General features: G+C 47.0%; 1 protein-coding gene across 6 annotated transcripts in view; it reads right to left on the bottom strand.

Annotated features, from left to right (window-relative positions):
- CHD2 (chromodomain helicase DNA binding protein 2) overlaps positions 1 to 19,667 on the bottom strand; it is a 65,809-nt gene that overhangs the window by 1,951 nt on the left and 44,191 nt on the right. For 4 of the 6 annotated variants that reach the window (XM_079954158.1, XM_079954162.1, XM_079954160.1 and 1 more), the window contains 17 exons: positions 18,905 to 19,053; positions 18,662 to 18,758; positions 14,898 to 14,990; positions 14,196 to 14,369; positions 12,959 to 13,134; positions 12,521 to 12,562; positions 11,346 to 11,485; positions 11,070 to 11,208; positions 10,084 to 10,234; positions 8,301 to 8,423; positions 7,722 to 7,850; positions 6,430 to 6,570; positions 6,085 to 6,219; positions 5,398 to 5,576; positions 3,991 to 4,090; positions 2,318 to 2,531; positions 1,035 to 1,284 (listed from right to left, as the gene is read on the bottom strand). In XM_079954158.1, the coding sequence (XP_079810284.1) occupies positions 1,035 to 1,284; positions 2,318 to 2,531; positions 3,991 to 4,090; positions 5,398 to 5,576; positions 6,085 to 6,219; positions 6,430 to 6,570; positions 7,722 to 7,850; positions 8,301 to 8,423; positions 10,084 to 10,234; positions 11,070 to 11,208; positions 11,346 to 11,485; positions 12,521 to 12,562; positions 12,959 to 13,134; positions 14,196 to 14,369; positions 14,898 to 14,990; positions 18,662 to 18,758; positions 18,905 to 19,053 (2,432 nt within the window). The remainder of the gene's footprint in view (positions 1 to 1,034; positions 1,285 to 2,317; positions 2,532 to 3,990; positions 4,091 to 5,397; positions 5,577 to 6,084; positions 6,220 to 6,429; positions 6,571 to 7,721; positions 7,851 to 8,300; positions 8,424 to 10,083; positions 10,235 to 11,069; positions 11,209 to 11,345; positions 11,486 to 12,520; positions 12,563 to 12,958; positions 13,135 to 14,195; positions 14,370 to 14,897; positions 14,991 to 18,661; positions 18,759 to 18,904; positions 19,054 to 19,667) is intronic. The other 2 variants (XM_079954159.1, XM_079954161.1) reach the window with 1 other exon arrangement.

Here is a 19,667-nt window from a genome sequence, read left to right on the forward strand (position 1 = left end):
CCACCTGCAGACCATAGTGACCTGGGGCAGTTTGTATGGGAGAAAGCAGTCCCCTAGTCCCCAACTAGCTCTTCCCTTGCCTCTTTTTGGGAAGTGCAGGGCTCCATGTCTACCGAAACAAGACTATGTCCAACCCATTCAAATAATCAAGAAAACATTTAGAGTTCCAGCCAGTCTTAAGGGAAAGTTGCCTTCCCCAGATCTCTGTTGGCCTCACTCTGTAATGGTGTTCTGACTGGCTCCCCCCACCCCGAGTTCCTCAAGACACAGTAATTGACAGGAGGAAGCTGAGAGCAGGAGATCATCCTATTGGTCTACATGCGGCACTGCTTCCAATCCACTGCAAGTCGTCTTCTGCCCAGAACCATGTCATTTGTCTGACTGTGGTGAAATTACACGACTAACATAATTAATTATGCAAATGCATTCCATCGTCATGATGTTATTCCACCCTGCTCGTTTCAATGTAAAGGAAATGCAGTGCATAAAGGGGGGGAGTAATCTAATGTTTGTCTTTAGCGACCGGGGTGGGGGTGTTGTTCCACCAAGTGAGCGCATGTACTTTTTGCATGTTACCTTGTATGTTTCTCTACTGCACTGGCTGACAGGAAATTAAGAGCCAAGCTTGTGGCTCAAATATGTCTTTTTTCTCTGTTTTGGCTTACAGCTAAACAAAACTGTTCCTACTACTACTAATCAACTGCGTATGGTTTGTGAACTGAAAACAAAAACAACAGTGAATACAGATTGCATTTACTGGATTGATTTCAGTCCTGAACGTGGGATGAATAAGCCAACATTGGCCATCTCCACTCCCGCTTCTCCCATTTTTTTTTGGAATATTCTGACGTCGCTGCTCGATGCTGGGGCCTGGCTAGAAATTAAGTTGTCACCTCATTCAACAAAGCCAGGCCTCTGGTGGCCAGTGCTGGGGGCGAGGAGGACATGAAACAGCTCAGGGCAGAGCTGGAGAGGCGTGGTTGCTGAGTGCAGGGAACCGGCTACCCGACCAAGTTCTGCTGCTGGTGGCTCACCTGTCGTAATAGTCCCTGTGGCCCCGGTGATCTCGGTCACTGTTGTACTGCTCATATGGCCGCTTGCGGCTTGGGTTGTTCAGCCGGTAGTTGCGAGGTTCACCACGAGGCTCACCACGCGGCCGGCGGTCTCCGTAGTGGTGCTCTTTGTACCAATGAGGTTCATACTGATGATGCCGTTCTCCACCCCACACTTGGTTGCTGTTGCCGCCGTAGCTGAATTTGCGGTCTCTCTGCCAGTCACCTCGCTCTGCACAAACGGAAGGGAGGGGAAGGCTCAACTCGGTTTCACGAAACGCCCTTGAATGGGCAGGACAGGATCCCTAGGGGTCCCTGGAAGCTGATGCGCGCGGCGGGGGTTCTCCACGATCAGATCAGTCCTGGGCATTGTCACAATGGACTGTACAAAGCCTGCCTGTCCCTCCGTACAAACCCTTAAGCCAAAATGTATCATAGGCTTTTATACTTTGTGAAGCACTTATAAGCCTTGTTTTGCACTGAGCGGTATAAGGTTACAGGTAAAGGACCCCTGGACAGTGAAGTCCAGTCAAAGGCAACTATGGGGTTGCGGCGCTCATCTCACTTTCAGGCCGAGGGAGCTGGCATTTGTCCACAGACACATTTCCAGGTCACGTGGCCAGCATGGCTAAACTGCATCTGGTGCAACGGAACACCGTGACGGAAACCAGAGCGCACGGAAATGCTGTTTACTTTCTCACCGCAGCGGTACCTATTTATCTACTTGCTCTGGCGTGCTTTTGAACTGCTCGGTTGGCAGGAGCTGGGACAGAGCAACGGGAGCTCACCCCATTACACAGATTAGAACTGCCGACCTTCTGATCGGCAAGCCCAAGAGGCTCAGTGGTTTATACCACAGCGCCACCCGCTCCCTTAAGCGGTATACAGCTAAATAAACACAATTTCTGAAATGCCATTTTTTTACAAAGGCATCTTGAGGCAAAAAAATTTAAAAGGACAATGATAAGCTCAGAGCCTCCTGCCCCTACCAGCATTCTTGCCATGGTATTTTGCACTAGTTGCAATTTCCAGGCTGCCTTCAAGGGCTGACCCACATAGAGTGCATTTCAGTAGTCCAGCCTGGAGGTTGATGGATCCTCCCTGTTAACTGGCCATACTGGCTGGGGCTGACAGGACTTGAGCAACATCTGGAAGAAGCCAGGTTGGGGAGCAATGGCCATCCATTCAATCTGGAGGGAGGGAGAAGTTCTACCTAGAGGAATAAGGAGAGGAGGCTCTTTGTGGGCTCCTGCTTGGTCTCTGACCTGCACTGCTGAAATGCCTCTTGTTTGGGTTGTTGTAGTTCTCCCTCTGGTGCCCGTGCATCTGGGAAGGATGCGATGTCGGAGGCTGGTGGAGCTTCTGAGCATGAGGTCCATGAGGTATCTGAGACATCACGGAATCTCGGCCGGACCCGGATGCCTCCGACCGAAACGGTTTCTTGCCTCCCAGGGCCTCCTCCCTTTTCCTCTGTTCCTGCTGAGGATGACGAGGGGAGGGGGGGCAGTTAATTCACAATAAAAGGCTCCTGGCACTGACTGAGTCACCTGAGGACAGCGCGAATGGGCCCTTCCCACACAAATCTTGTCGTGAGAACATAGGAAGAGCCTGAACTGGATCAGGCCAGGGGCCCTTCTAGCACAGCATCCAGTTCTCACAGCAGCCAACCAGAGGCCTCCATGGGAACCCCCAAAGCTGGACTTCAGTGCAATAGTAGATCTCCCCTCCTGTGAGCCCCAGAGACTAGTACTGAGACATAAGGCCTGACTGCAGAGGCAGAGCATAGCCATCAATGCTAGTAGCCATTGATAACCCACACATTTGCCCAATCCGTCCAAGTTGGTGGTAATCTGCCTCCTGTGGGAGTGAGTTCCACAGTTTAACTATGCTGCTGAATGAGGAAGTCCTTTCTTCTGTCTGTCCTGAAACTCCCAACATTCAGTTTCAATGGAGCTCTAGTATTACGAGAAAAGGTGAAAAAACATTCCTCTGCTCACTGTCTCTCCACACCAGAGGATCCCAACCTTTTCTTTACTATGGTATGCTGCTGGTCCAAATTTACTCAGAATGGCGACCCATTGATTCGATTGTCACGTGAATTTTTAACTTTGCATCTTCGGCATCCATCAATCTGGTGCATTTTAACTGCTGGTTTGCCTATTTTTGCCATTACTTGAGGCCTCCAAGCAAAAAGTTTACTTAACGTCCCTATCAATCTGGACTTCACTGAAATTGTTATAGTACTTAACAAAGTTATTCAGAGTTTTTATTCATGGGCAGGTAAGCACGCCATCTGTGTTCGCTGATGAATCCTACACGGCCTGGTGACTCACTTGTGGACCCACTGCTCTAAACCACACATAGCTTTATATACCTCTTATCCAGCATATCTCCCCTTATTTATCAAAGCAAACAAACGACCTCCCCAAAACTGCAACTTTTCCTTGCAGGACCATTGCTCCAGCCCTCTTCTGGCTCTATAGTCTCCTTACTGAGCCTTCTGACTCCCAGCTAGCCCATGCAAAAGATGCAGAGAGTGTCTGGAAGCAAAATAGAATACTGTACATCTGCAGACCAAATCAAGAAAGCTTTGCCCAGGCTCCTTCTGGTTTCTAAGGGTGCATCACAGAACTACAGAGGTGGAAGAGATCTCAAGGGCACCGCCTATTTTCTACAGCAGCCTTCACCAACCTGGTGCCCCCTCCAGATGTTTTAGACCACAACTCCCATCAGCCCCAGCATCACAGAGGTAGCTGTCCAGAGTTGTACTTCAAAACGTCTTGAAAACACCAGCTTAGCAAAGCCTGTTCTACAGGACAAATCTCCTTTGCTTATTTTTTTTTAATTAGATTTGTATCCTGCCTTTCAGTGACAAGAGCCTAGCGTGCGCTCTCTCTCTCCCACCCACCCCCCACTCCTCTCTGCTTTTCAGACTCACCTCCTCATCCTGCGACCGCTTCTTGTGAGCCATCTTGTACAACTTGTGCAACTTTCTCGCGTCAAATTCTGTGAACTTGGACACAAATATCCACAGGTTCCTGGAAGGAGGCGAATGGATTTCATTTTTTTCATTTCCCCCCCTTTAGCGAACTGACAGAACAGCAATTTGCTTACCCCTTTATCAGTCTAGCCCGGATGAGACCCCATCCCTTGATTCCACCTGAATGCAGTCTATCTGGAGATCACCCAGCTGAGACTGAAGAGGCACACTCTGCATATGCTCAGGAGGCATCTCTTCTCTTTGGGATTACTTTGTACATTCAAGGCCTGAGCCATGCAGAACGTCAAATCAAATATAACCCAAGAAATCCAGCCTGCCGTGCTGTGCGTGGCAGTAATGTTATAGTTTTTATTCTTATAAAACTAAACCTAAATTCTTCCCGCCCGCCCCTAATCATTTTTATTAAACCTACAAAGATATTCCAGAACGTTAAACATTTTAAAACCTATTTCTTCTTGATTTCCTACCCTGCCCTTCCCTGATGTCTGTTTTTTTACTCAATTTTATTAGCTGTTTTACAACACATGCTTTTACTGTCTAAACTCTGGTATCATTAACTCTTTCATTAAAAAAAAACCCTAAATCTAAATTCTAAGCCAAAGCAACCGATATTTTGCAACATATTTTGCAATGTAAAAGCTCAGTGGGAGAGCATCTGTTTTGCATGCAGACGGTCCCAGATTCAATGCCCAGCATCTCTACGTAGGGACACGATGCCCCCTGCCTGAAACCCTGGAGAGCTGCTGCCAATCAGAGAAGATGATGCTGAGCTAGATGGACCAATGGTCTTACTCGGTATAAGGCAACTTCCTACATTTTGCTTTCCCTATATTAAATTTCTGCCAGGATAGCTTACAGCACAGGGTGCGTTGTATATCTTGTCCTTGCTGTTAAGTTGCTTGGAGACCTTCAGGTGACGAGCAACTAGTAAGTCTAATAAATGAAATGAACAGGAAGCTTCTTTATAAAAGAAGCAGACCACTGATCCTTCTACCTGAATATTGTCCACACTGACCAGTAGCCGCTCTCCAGGGCATTAGAGAGGCAGTCTTTCCAAGCCCTACCAGGAATAGCTGGGGATTGTATCTGGGGATTTCTGCACACAAATTGGATGCTCTTTCCCCCAAAGGTATAGGGACCGAAGAAACTACCTCATACCAAGTCAGATCTATGGTCCACCAAGGTCCATACTGACCGGCAGATCTTCAAGGGATCAAACCTGGTGGGCCAAGCTAGGTGGGCCAAGCCAGCTTCCTTAAACCTGACCTCAGTAGTTAACCAGCGTGAGAGCGCAGTGGAAGGCCTGACAGGCAGGAAGGCAGGCGGGTAGGTGGAGCTGGTTACCTTCTCCAGAGCTTGATGAGCTCCTGGTCTGAGTAGGCTTTCAGGCACTCTGAGATGCGGTCGCCAATCTTCAGCAGGCAGCTGCGCGTGTGCTCCAGTTGCTCCTGCACCGTCAGTCCCTTGTCTGGCTTGTCCAGCTGCTTCAAAGCCTTTTTGACAGGCCTCATCCGCTCTTTGCACTGGGACGGGAGCAGCAGAGAGAGCAAAGCTACACGTTGTTGAGGATTATTTACCGCCTTCCTACAGGGGGCGGCCCTATCCATTTTTGGAAAATTGTGAATTTGGGATTGTTTATGCTCATGCCACCACATATGGGACAGAACTTCCAGCATTCATTCTGCCTTTTCAACATTTTCCACAACTGGTGCTCTCCAGATGTTTTGAACTACAGCTCCCATCAGCCCTGACCAATGCATGCTGGGAGTTGTAGTCCAAACCACCCGCCATAAACCCAACCTGCTCATACCACTGCCTACTGTGCCCTGCTTAAGGGTTTCTTGAAATACAAAGCCATATATAAAATGCTTCTAAATAAATGAATGAAAAGGTACATGCTGCTGACTTGAATAAAGTAGCTTGCAAAAATTCTGAAGCCCAAAGATGCAAGAGATCAACTAGTCTAAACCACACGGGGCTGGAATGACGAATGGGACCCCTTCCTCTCTGACCCCATGAGGAAATACTTACTATGCTGAAGGTTTCCTGGTCCAAGTCATCCTCTTCCTCTTCTCCAATGGGGATGGGCTCACTCCCAGCTGTAATGTGGACGGGGCCCTGAGATCTCTTCCCTTTGCCTGCAGATTTGGCATCGCTGCCTTTGGCCTGTAAAAAGACAAAACGAGGCATGGCAAACATAAAAACAAAACACGGAATTTGCAGCAATTTCGCACAGGAGATGAGGCCAGGCTGAAGCCACAGAAGGCAGTTCCTGATACAGTTCTGCGTAAGAAATTATTACTCAGTATCTCACCCAGGGTTGCTAAACTGATTCCTATGTGACTTTTCCTTGTGCGGCAAGACAATCTCCGTTACCTTTTCTCTTTTGCCCTTTGTCTTCCTCCTCTCTTTCTCCTCTTCCTTTTCCTTCTTGCTTGCCGTCTGTTTTATCTTGTTTTCTTTGTCCTCTTTCTTCTTCTGCTTCTTTCTCACAGGGCTGCCATCTAAGCCATCCTCCTGCAAGGAAAGGGGGAAAGCAGGAAGGGGAGGGGGGGGAAATCAAACCTATTTCATTTATTTCAGGGCTGAGGGATTGCAGGTTAGGTGGTGGTGAATTTTGTCCCCTGCGCCTCTGTATCGGGCCCTAGTGACTCTATCCAGGCCCCTCCTCTATCCTACCTTCTCTTCCTCACCAGCCCTTAAGTGCTTTTACCTAGCTGGAATGAATCCTTGAACTGTGATAACACCTCTGCCTATGGATGATGGAAGTTGTAGTCCAAAACATCTGAAGGGCCAATTTATAGTCTATACAAGCCATAATCTGAAAAGAACAGCAATGGCATGGATCATCCACATGAGGCTAATGTTCACAGCTATTATGGGTTTGTTTGTTGTTGTTTTTTAAAAAACCTGGTTTTCAAAGGTATCTTTGTGGGGAGCGGAGAAAGACTACAGAAGCTGAACAGGGGAAGGGGCTCTGCTGACTGTGCCTGAGGTGAGGCATCTGGGAAACAAAATCTTAGCCACCAGCTCCTGGTGGAATTTTTTTTTTGTGGGGGGGGGAGGGATAAATTTTTAAAGGAATACAAAAATATCAAATACTTGTTTTATCAAAGCTAAAAAGCTTATCTAAATAAAAACACAGACCAGAAAAGAGAGAGAGAGAGAGAGAGAGAGAGAGAGAGAGAGAGAGAGAAGAAGAAGAAGAAGAAGAAGAAGAAGAAGAAGAAGAAGAAGAAGAAGAGGAGGAGGACGAGGACGAGGAGGAAGAGTTTGGATTTGATATCCCGCTTTATCACTGCCCGAAGGAGTCTCAAAACGGCTAACATTCTCCTTTCCCTTCCTCCCCCACAACAAACACTCTGTAAGGTGAATGGGGCTGAGAGACTTCAAAGAAGTGTGACTAGCCCAAGGTCACCCAGCAGCTGCATGTGGAGGAGCGGAGACGTGAACCCGGTTCCCCAGATTACGAATCTACCACTCTTAACCACTACACCACACTGAGAGGAAAAAAAGAAAATGGGGGGGGGGGACGGACGGACAAAAAAGAGAATTTCCAATTCTTCATCTGCCAGCTGTATATATTATTCAACACAATAGAATCTGCACATCAGATATTACACAGGTGGGCATGTGGAATCACAGGAGACCTGCCAAACTGGGCTTACCTTGACCTCTCCTTCTTCTGAGGGGTTGTCTGAGTGTCGAGGAGAGGAGACCTCATTGCCATGCTCATCTCTCCCTTTGAGAGACTTGTTTTCCTTCTTTGTGCGGGGCTTCCTCTTTTTCGCCTTGGTCTAAGGCGAGAGGAGAAGTCAGTCAAGAGCAGGAGAACTGCAACTTCCCAAGGAAAGCTTCCCTCCCAGATGACACACAGACCGAGATGCAGAGCCTCGTAGCGCATGGCGCATTCTGCTAACATGGTGCCCCCTCTTCGTGAGTTCTGGACCGGCTACGACTCACATCAGCCCTAGGCGGCATGGCTGCATGATGCTGATGTTAACAGAAGCAAAGTTGTGCTGGCTGGGGCTTTAAAAGACCTGGGGATCCTATTCAGCCCTCACTCTGGTTTGAGAGATTTTGCAAAGCCCCATCCATATGTTTCCAAAGCATACATTTGCCTCCACAGGGACTAGAAAGCTGACCTGTGCACTACTGAAGTGCCAAGTCAGATGTGTGAAAAATGCACAAGGCCTGATCTAGTGACTCTGCCTTTTCTGCTGCGATTCATCCATGGTGGAACTGACCTCTTCCACCTCTTTTGTTCCGTCCTTTTTCTCCATGTCTTTCTTGAGTAGTTTCAGCAAGTAGTCGACTCGTGCCTGGAGCTGCTTCCCCTGAGGCTTCTTGTCTGTCTCAACAGGAAGGATCTTGGGGGGGGGGAGAGAGAGAGAGAAATGTTTTCAAGGCCATGGGCATCAACGAAAGCAAAGGTCTGACAGCAAGAGCCCCCCCCCCATATACTTTCCAATTATAAGATACAGAAAGCTACAACTAAGAAAATGGGGAAGTGGACTAGAATCATAGAATCATAGAGTTGGAAGAGACCACAAGGGCCATCGAGTCCAACCCCCTGCCAAGCAGGAAACACCATCAGAGCACTCCTGACATATGGTTGTCAAGCCTCTGCTTAAAGACCTCCAAAGAAGGAGACCCCACCACACTCCTTGGCAGCAAATTCCACTGTCGAACAGCTCTTACTGTCAGGAAGTTCTTCCTAATGTTTAGGTGGAATCTTCTTTCTTGTAGTTTGGAACCATTGCTCCGTGTCCGCTTCTCTGGAGCAGCAGAAAACAACCTTTCTCCCTTCTCTATGTGACATCCTTTTATATATTTGAACATGGCTATCATATCATCCCTTAACCTCCTCTTCTTCAGGCTAAACATGCCCAGCTCCCTTAGCCGTTCCTCATAAGGCATCGTTTCTAGGCCTTTGACCATTTTGGTTGCTCTCCTCTGGACACGTTCCAGTTTGTCAGTGTCCTTCTTGAACTGTGGTGCCCAGAACTGGACACAGTACTCCAGGTGAGGTCTGACCAGAGCAGAATACAGTGGCACTATTACTTCCCTTGATCTAGATGCTATACTCCTATTGATGCAGCTGAGAATTGCATTGGCTTTTTTAGCTGCTGCGTCACATTGTTGGCTCATGTCAAGTTTGTGGTCAACCAAGACTCCTAGATCCTTTTCTTTTTGACTAAGAATTCAAAGTGGGGGGGAATTGGACACCCATCAGTAATCCAAACACTAGAGCAGTGTTTTCTGCTCTAGGAGGCAGCATTCTTTAAGAGTATAAATAAATGGCCAGGTCTGCACAGAAGGTCACGCCATGTCAAGATCAAAGCAATCAGAAACCCTCCCTCCGCTTCCTATTTCCTCGTTTCTTTTTCTTCTGCCCAGATTTCCATGAGCTTTGCGGGTTGTAGTCAACAGCAAAATACATTGGCAGTTGAACCACAGAATTTATACCCAGTTTCCCTGAGCACAACAGACTTCCAGACATGTTGTTTTACACCATTATTGCTATTACTTGTTTTGATTTAATCCTGGTTGCTCAGTGGAGGGTTGGAATTGTCTTTGGAGGAAGCCAAACACTTGTCTGCAGACACACACACACTGCCTGCGTTCACACATGACAGTGTGCCATGGTTTGTTGTAGCTATGGTTTCAACAAACCATGTTCACAGTCCTGAAAACAAGGCGCATCTTGTTTCTCCAAAGCTTTCGTTTTCCAGCTAGCTTTGCCTCCACAGCTTAGTGAGCGTCTAGGGTGGAGTGGCCTAACAAACCATGGTTAAGCAAGGCTATGGTTTCAAACATAACACTAAACCATAGCCATAACATGTCACACTTTGTAAGCCAACAGCAAATTGTGGCTTCACGTTGTGGTTTGGCTGGGAGGAAACAAACCTCGGTTAGTCTGTTGGCTGAGTTTGCACAGCCAAACAAACCACTCTTTGGCTAAACTAACCGTGGCTTAGTGCTATACATGCAAACCAGGCCTCCCTCTGCATGTGAGGTTTCTTGTACCTTGTTGGTCAATTTCAGCTCTGGGTCTGATTTGATGAGCTCCCAGTTCCCGTAGCCATGTTCATATACTCCCACCAACAAGTGAGAGTCATCTTCCACACTCCAATCCACATCAAAATGGGCAGTTTTCACACGGCAAGTCAGGCAGAACCTGCAATTTAATGGGAGAGCAGAAAAACAGGTAAGAGGTTTTGTTGTTTGGCTCAAGATGGTATATATGGTTTTCCTCCTTCCCCATTTTATCTTCCCAACAACCCTGTGAGGTAAGCTAGGCTAAGGGTGGCTGGCCTATGGTCACCCATGGCTGAGTAGGGATTTGAACACAGGCCTGCCAGGTCTAAGTCCAACACTATAACCACTGAACGACACTGTCTCTCTTCACTTTTTACATCAGAGTTATTTTTCTATGCCTCTAAAGGTCTGCAACAGAAGGGGGACAGGGAGAGAGAGACAAGGCACAAATTTGTGTCTTTCTCACTTAAACTTTCCAGTGTTTTAGGCTTCTTCACCCATTACACTGAGGTGCAAGCTTCCTCTACACATGTACAAATGTTGGTGTGTGAAAAGAGTGTACACTTGTTGAGCGCAGCTCCACTATGGTGTGTACACAGCTAGATACATTGAGTGTTACATACAAATAACCACGAGTCCGCACCCCAACTAGATATGTCCAGAGATGGTACACTGGTTTGAATGTAACATACGATGAACACCCCTTCTGAGAGGCAGGACTCCATTCTGGACCCGCTGAGGGCTCCCTCGTGAATATTCTCTTCTGCCTATCTCATTCAAGAAAGGAAAGTAAGCTGGGAGTCTGAAGATGAAGGAGTGAGCCTGAAGCTCAATGAGTCCCATTAATTTACAGGTTAACCAAAGCTGCAATCTGGAAAGCAGCTGAAAGTCAGGCCACTGTTGCCCCTGCTCTATGCCAACTCTCGCCTCCTTGCGCTCTTCTTCCCTGCGTACCCAGGAACCTTCAGACTCACCTTGCCCTCTCCTCCGGGTCCGTTGGGATGGTCTTGTGCAGCATTGCAAACTCCTCTTCGTGCTGAATGATGGCTTTCACGTTCACCTGGACTCCAGAAATCTTAATGGTGGGGCCTCTTCTCTTCCCTGGTCCTTTGTCTGGAAAAAAAGAGCCACAGATGCTTCAGCTACAAGCAACAGGGGGGAAAGGGGTGAGTTGCTTATCTGAAAAGCATGAGAATCCAAGTGCTTTGACCAATACTTTTTTCCTGGATGCAAGACTCTTCTCCACTTACTTTCTGCAGGGTTCTCTTTCAGGTGTTCTTCGTACTCCTGCATGGCCGAAACGCAGCTGTTGTGAAGAAGCTCCCCAAGGCGTTTGAGGTCGGCCACCGATTTGTCTACCAGCTCCGCATCTCGGGCAATGCATTCCAGCCTGGAAGAGGGAGAAGAGGACAATGAAGTGAATGGAAACAGCTCCCTCGTGGCAGCAGACTGTTCATAGCCCAGTGCCACACTGGAACTCATCAGAAGTTCCAGAGGCATCGTTTATCAATGTATGGGATGTGATTTTATCTGAACATCTGGTCAGACATAGACGTGTAATCTGGGGCAGAGCCAAATCGGACATTTTTGATGCAGACAGGTCTCCACTTTTTTTTTAATTATATAAATAGGGAGACCCATAGATGTACTCCTCCTATGACTCACTCCTGGGCTACGTAGACGCATCTTAAGAAACTGGCTATATTAAATTGCATCTCTTTAATTTGACTTATATACTGAATATGCTCCGTGTATCATTCTGTTATGGTTTGTATCATGTGTTAGTTCTGTACCACATGTCTATTGATAAATCAATAAAAATGAAATAATAAAATGAAATGCCACATCCTACAGCCTTCCCCCAAAGAATCCTGGGGGCTGTAGTTTGTTAAGGGTGCGGAGGGTTGTGAGGAGACCCCCATTCTCATCACAGTGTGACAATTCCCAGAGTGGTTTAAAGAATCAATCCTTCTTCCCAGGGAACTCTGGGAATTACCCTCCTTAGTGTGGTATGTCTGCCTCCATCATTATCAACTTTCAGGCAGAATTTGAAAACTATCCAGTCTATCCAAAAATTGGTGGCCCACAAATGTTGTGGCAACCTCAGGATCATTGGATGGAAGACTGTTTTTAAATTGCAATTGCTGCTGTTTATAATTTTTTTATAAAAATATGCTATATCGTAAAAAAAGGTGACGTATAAGAAAATAAAAAATGAATGTTTCTAATTGTTTTAACATGTTTTTTAATTGTTTTTAGAATATTTTAATCTGTTTTGTAATGTTTTTGCTTTAAAAATGTATTGTTTGCTGCCCTGGGCTTCGCCGGGAGGAAAGCCATGATGAAAAATCCAGTAAAATAAAAAATAGTAACAGTACCCTCAGTGTAATCCCTGGCACCCCCAACTAAATAGATCAGCACTTACCGTTCCAAGGGAACGCCAAACTTTTTGTAGGCCTTGATAAACCTGCGGGATTCAAACAAAAGAACGGGGCAACAGCTGTCAGAAGAGTTCCAGCAAGTGCATTCCGACTTGAATAAACTTGTTCTGTGGAGCTGGTCACCTAACTATTGCAAAAGGCACTCAGGGATCCTGCTAACTCCAGCTCCCAAATCATGATTGTGCCACCATCCCAAGAGTACCACAATCTCCCTGGAATTCCAAGGGTTATCACAAAACTTTGCTGGGCTGCGTGGGGGAAAAATAGCTGCCAGGTATATAAAGTAATTCTGGATTGTAAAAAAGGGGAGGGCTTTTTCGCTTAAATGAAAATGTGCTTAAGACGTATCAGAGCCTGCTCAAGACTCCTGGGCAGGGGGAGGAATAAATGCAGATGAAACCCCATCAGGCATCAGTGCTGACCTCCTGATTTCTGTGTCTGTGAAGCCTTCCACCATGTCCTTCCGGACGCTGCGGGGCCGCCCTCTTCGTTTGGGTCTTTTATCATCGTCTGAGTCCTCCGTCTCGCTCTCCGAGCCGGACGACCCCTGCAGCTTTTTCTTCATCTCAACATCCGAATCGCTGTCATTGGCCTGAGCCTATGGGGGCAGAAAGGACAACAGATCAGCCAGGCTGCTTGCTTGCTTGCAGCAGGAGGTATCTTAGCCCCTGAGCTCTCATCACTTCAGGATGCCCCAGATATTTTGGCAGAGGAGGAGGGTGAAAGGCTTCCAGTGTCCTGCTGGAGCTTTGATGTGCTGGCTATTGCCTATAAAAGCAGACCCACTTGTTCAGGAAGGGCCATTGTTCAGTGGTAAGCATCTGCTTGCATGAGGAAGGCCCCGGGTTTGAGACCAGCTAGGGCTAGGACTGCCCCCTGCCTGAAACCCTTGAGAGCTGGTACCAGTGTAGAAAATACTGAGCTAGATGAGCCAATGGTCTGACTCGGTTTAAGGCTGCTATTCCTTAAAGGCACGGGACCACAGCTCAGTGGTATAGCATCTGCTTTGCAGGCAGAAGGCCCCAGGTGCAACCCCCAGCATCTCTAGGCAAGGCTGGGAGAGATCAGTCTGAACCCCTGGAGAGCAGCTACCAGCCAGAGTAGGTGATACTGAGCTTGATGGTCTGGCTCAATGTAAGTCAGCCTCCTATGTTCCTTCCCAACGAGGGGCCATGCTTTGCATTTCAAAAAGCAGATTGTGCAAGATGGGAAACTGAAATCTGCAAGGGACCCGTTTAACCCATTTTGCAGTCTCCAGTCCTGCATTGCCCTCTCTCACACCTCCTAAGCCCAGTCTCCGACGTCCCCAACTTCCTAAATTTATAATGTAAACCCTTCGGGGGCAATCACCCGCCTTTGCTTACATCTCCCTATCAAGTGCCCCACATTGTTAAGAGGAAATAATAAATGCCGTATGTCCTCACTGAAGCAGCAGGCTCTGTGTGAATGCCTTAAATGTAGAAAAGAAGAGCATTGCTGCACTCAGCTCCTGCATGTGGGATTCCCAAAGGCACCCGAGTGGCTGCAGGGGGACTAGATGGACTTTTGGCCTGAATGAGTTGAGCTCTTCTTACATTTTTAGCTGACAAGAGCTATTGGGACATGGCAGCGGTTGGTCTGGCTTCAACTTGAGGAGGACACGCCCTGCCCTGGCCATACCTTTTTAGCCGAGCTGCGGATTCTGGGAAGCATGTAGATCTCCTCTAGTTCCTTCTGCCGCTCCTCCTCCTCCACCTTCTTCCTCTGCTCCTCCGGGATGATATCGTCCCAGTCCTTCTGAGACTTCTCCTCAAGCTCGGCTTCCTCCTCCTCCATCGTTGCAAAGTTGGCCACCTACAAAGGATAAAACACGTGCCAGGTTTCATTCCTCATCACCAGGTTAAAAAATATTTCGAACCAATCCCATGGCCTCTGTGCGTGTGTGTGTCTCTCCTCACAATGACACCGTGTGAGAAGGAACCCGCTAAGACGAAGGGAAACTGAGGCTGTGAGTGCATGCCTTCTCCAAGGCCACCGGGACCATGAAGGAATTTGAACCCGGGTCACAATCATGAGTGTCTGCAGGAATTTTTCCGGAGTGAGGTGGGGATGAAGTTTGGACACAATTGCTCTACTGCCACTGGCAAAATTATCTGCAATCTGTGCTAGTACTTCTTGTAAGATCTGAAACTATCACATCTTCACAGGGTTGGTCATATTCCACTCCTGGGCTCCTATTTGAGAATGCTCACATTTCATTTTTAAATTGTCTTATCCTCTGCCCCTGGCTTCCTTGGGGAGGAAGGCTGCGATATAAATTCAATAAATAATAACTGAAAACATGCCAACGTTGCTTTATGCTCCACCCACATAGGTCCATACCTTGAACTGAGACAGAAGTTCATCTGTGGCGCTTGTGGATGCTTCGTTCTCTCGGGTTTCGGCCAAGCGCAAAATTTCCTCAATGTCCATTTCCTGGAAGGGGTGGGAAGACAGGAGGGAATCACAGCCCGTAAGAGAGAATCTGCAATAACCGAATATTGAGTAAGAATGAACTCAGTGGGGTGGGATGTGGGAGAAGTGTGCTCAGTGTTTTAGAGAAGATGGAAGGAGACCGCATAGCGTTGTCCAGCATTTCCCAAACTTTCTAAAAGCAAAGACACCTGGTTTTTTGCTTCTTTCAAAAGTACATTCGTACCTTGGTTCTCAAACAGAATGTGTTCCGGGAGTCCGTTCAACTCCCGGTACTGTTCGAAAACCAAGGCACGACTTCCGGTTGGCTGCAGAAGCGTCCTGCAGCCAATCGGAAGCCACACCGGACGTTCGGTTTCTGAAAATCATTCAAAAACCAGAACACTCACTTCCAGTTTTCGATCATTCAGGAGCCAAAACGTACGAGTACCAAGGCGTTCGGCAACCAAGGTACGACTGTAAAGGAATGTGCCCCTTTCAACACCAAAATTAAGATTCACAACAAATAATTTTCTGCATTGCTCACAGAGCAACTACTACTAAGGCCCCAAATATCTGAAAAGTTGTCTCCATCCCTGCCTACAGGCCCTCCCAGGCTACTGGCAGAGGAGTACCTAAGTGTCGCTCCGTCACCTTCAGAAGTGTTGGCAGCTGTAGCCCAGGAGAGGGATTTCTCTGTGATGGCCCCTCAGTTCTAGAACTCCCTCCCCACAATGCCTGACATCATTGTTCCACAGCATCCACCCAGGGCTGAAGACACACCTCTTTTACCCTGACCCTTAGAAGTTAAGGTACAGTGGTACCTCGGGTTACATACGCTTCAGGTTACAGACTCCGTTAACCCAGAAATATTGCTTCAGGTTAAGAACTTTGCTTCAGGATGAGAACAGAAATTGTGCTCTGGTGGTGCAGCAGCAGCAGGAGGCCCCATTAGCTAAAGTGGTGCTTCAGGTTAAGAACAGTTTCAGGTTAAGTACAGACCACTGGAACGAATTAAGTACTTAACCCGAGGTACCACCGTATTTTGTTTTGGCGGATCCACTTCCTTTTGTTGAATTTAAAGTCCCCTGTTCCATTTATAATGGTCTTGCTAGTTTTACAATCATAAACTGATTTATTTGATTTTATAACTGTATTATAATATCGTCGTAACCTGTCCTGGGACCTTGCGGTGAAAGGGGTAGGTAAGGAATCCTATAAATGAAAGAATAAAAAATGAAATCAATTTATTCCTTTGGGGGACACCAGCTTGGGAGCTGGTATGGGTTGTTCACCTCTGTTGGTATCATAGAAACATACAAGCTTGTATCAAAATTAATCCTGCTCAGAGTGGTGGTGGTGTTGTTGTTTAGTCGTTTAGTTGTGTCCGACTCTTCGTGACCCCATGGACCAGAGCACGCCAGGCACTCCTGTCTTCCACTGCCTCCCGCAGTTTGGTCAAACTCATGCTGGTAGCTTCGAGAACACTATTCAACCATCTCGTCCTCTTGTCATCCCCTTCTCCTTCTGCCCTCCATCTTTCCCAACATCAGGGTCCTTTCCAGGGAGTCTTCTCTTCTCATGAGGTGGCCAAAGTATTGGAGCCTCAGCTTCTCGATCTGTCCTTCCAGTGAGCACTCAGGGCTGATTCCCTTAAGAATGGATAGGTCTGATCTTCTTGCAGTCCATGGGACTCTCAAGAGTCTCCTCCAGCACCATAATTCAAAAGCATCAATTCTTTGGCGATCAGCCTTCTTTATGCTCCAGCTTTCACTTCCATACATCACTACTGGGAAAACCATAGCTTTTACTATACGGACCTTTGTTGGCAAGGTGATGTCTCTACTTTTTAAGATGCTGTCTAGGTTTGTCATTGCTTTTCTCCCAAGAAGCAGGCATCTTTTAATTTCATGACTGCTGTCACCATCTGCAGTGATCATGGAGCCCAAGAAAGTAAAATCTCTCACGGCCTCCATCTCTTCCCCTTCTATTTGCCAGGAGGTGATGGGACCAGTGGCCATGATCTTCATTTTTTTGATGTTGAGTTTCAGACCATATTTTGCGCTCTCCTCTTTCACCCTCAATAAAAGGTTCATTAATTCCTTCTCACTTTCTGCCACCAAGGTTGTGTCATCTGCATATCTGAGGTTGTTGATATTTCTTCCGGCAATCTTAATTCTGGCTAGGGATTCATCCAGCCCAGCCTTTCGCATGATGAATTCTGCATATAAGTTGAATAAGCAGGGAGACAATATACAGCCTTGCTGTACTCCTTTCCCAATTTTGAACCAGTCAGTTGTTCCGTATCCAGTTCTAACTGTAGCTTTTTGTCCCACATAGAGATTTCTCAGGAGACAGATGAGGTGATCAGGCCCTCCCATTTCTTTAAGAACTTGCCATAGTTTGCTGTGGTCGACACAATCAAAGGCTTTTGCATAGTCAATGAAGCAGAAGTAGATGTCTTTCAGGAACTCTCTAGCTTTCTCCATAATCCAGCGCATGTTTGCAATTTGGTCTCTGGTTCCTCTGCCTCTTCTAAATCCAGCTAGCACTTCTGGGCGTTCTCGGTCCACATACTGCTTGAGCCTTCTTTGTAAAGCATAACCTTGCTAGCGTGTGAAATGAGTGCAATTGTGCAGTAGTTGGAGCATTCTTTGGCACTGCCCTTCTTTGGGATTGGGATGTAGACTGAGCTTCTCCAATCCTCTGGCCACTGCTGAGTTTTCCAAACTTGCTGGCATATTGAGTGTAGCACCTTAACAGCATCATCTTTTAAAATTTTAAATAGTTCAGCTGGAATACCATCACTTCCACTGGCCTTGTTATTTGCAGTGCTTTCTAAGGCCCATTTGACTTCACTCTCCAGGATGTCTGGCTCAAGGTCAGCAACCACACTACCTGGTGTGTACTCCTGCCACCTCTTCTTGATGTCTTCTGCTTCTGTTAGGTCCTTTACCACTTTTGTCCTTTATCATGGTAAGCTTTGTACGAAATGTTCCTTTCATATCTCCAATTTTCTTGAACAGATCTCTGGTTCTTCCCATTCAGTTGTTTTCCTCTATTTCTTTGGATTGCCCATTTAAGAAGGCCTTCTTGTCTCTCTTTGCTATTTTTTGGAAATCTGCATTCAATTTCCTGTAATCTTTCACTACCTCGCATTTTGCTTGCCTTCTCTCCCCCGCTATTTGTAAGGCCTCGTTGGACAGCCACTTTGCTTTCTTGCATTTCCTTTTCATTGGGATGGTCCTGCTCAGAGTAAACCCACTGAAATTAATTAACGCAACTATCTTAGCTCTAATAACTTTCATGGGTCTACTGAATACTGGTAATTGACTGTAACAATAAAGATTTGATTTGATTTGATTTATGGGTCTGGTCTGGGTAGGTCTACAGTGGACCCTCGGTTTTCGAACGTAATCCATTCCAGAAGACCATTCGAATTCCAAAACCGAAACTCAGTATGGAAGCCTCAAAACGGAAAACTCAATACGGAAGCAGCATTTCTGGTTCAACTTCTGAGGCACGTCTGAAAACCGAAGCATTTACTTCTGGGTTTACAGTGTTCAAAAACCGAAATGTTCATTGACAAAGACATTCGAAAACCAAGGTACCACTGTAGCTTTGAATACAACCTTCAGAGGGGAAACCATCTCTAACAAAGTGTGCCAACCAAAAACCCTTCCGACTAGGTTCACCTGTGGCTCAGACTCTTCCCCTTCCAGCTCTTTGAACAGGTCTTCCGCACCGAACTTCAAGATGGCCGTCAGCTCCTCTTTGTTGAAAGGGTTTGTGCTGCAAGGGAACAAGAAGGAAGTGGATGTTGGACCTACTGGAGGGCAGCATCTCAAGGAAGGCTGATATACACCCAAGAGAGACTAGTTAGTTTGGATCTGCAGTCCTCAAGAGAACCTGTCCCCATCCTCTCTCATCCCCCTTACTTGGATCGGCCAGAGTTGTTGTCCAGAACAGTTCGACCAGTGGTGTCCATGCGCTGTATCACCAGATGGTCTAATACCATCTTCTTCTTGGCTCTTTCGATAATCTCTTCTTCCACCGTCCCCTTGGTAACCAATCGATAAATATTCACCTGCGGGGGGGGGGAGGTACAGATAAAAGCTCCATTTCCCAGAGTCAGATACCGGTTCCTCTCTTACCCCAGAGCATGAAAGCCAACAAAAGCTTTTCTTTCTCCCGTAAACGCGACATCTTTTAACTGAAGATGACAAAGACTGAACCTGAGGGGCCCTTCTGCTTGATGAGCTACTACTTTGCCCCTGACTCCTGCCCTGCAAGCCAGAGGAGATCGAAGGAGGTGCCTCACGTAAACAGCTTAGAGGTTTTGTTTCCCCTTAATGCTTTACGACTGTGACTGCTTCTAAAGTAGTGGTCTGAACCAACTGTGGAATTACCTCTCTACAAAGGCTCCCGTCTGCACCATACATTTAAACCACTATGATACCACTTTAAATGGTTATGACTTCCCTCAAAGTATCCTGGGAAGTGTAGTTTGGTAAGGGTGCTGAGAGTAGTTGGGAGACCCCCTACTCCAGGCATGGCCAAACTTGGCCCTCCAGCTGTTTTGGGACTACAACTCCCATCATCCCTAGCTAACAGGACCAGTGGTCAGGGATGATGGGAATTGTAGTCCCAAAACAGCTGGAGGGCCAAGTTTGACCATGCCTGCCCTATTCCCTTTACAGA

This window comes from Podarcis cretensis (assembly GCF_951804945.1).
Source record: "Podarcis cretensis genome assembly, chromosome: 14".
NCBI lineage: Eukaryota > Metazoa > Chordata > Lepidosauria > Squamata > Lacertidae > Podarcis > Podarcis cretensis.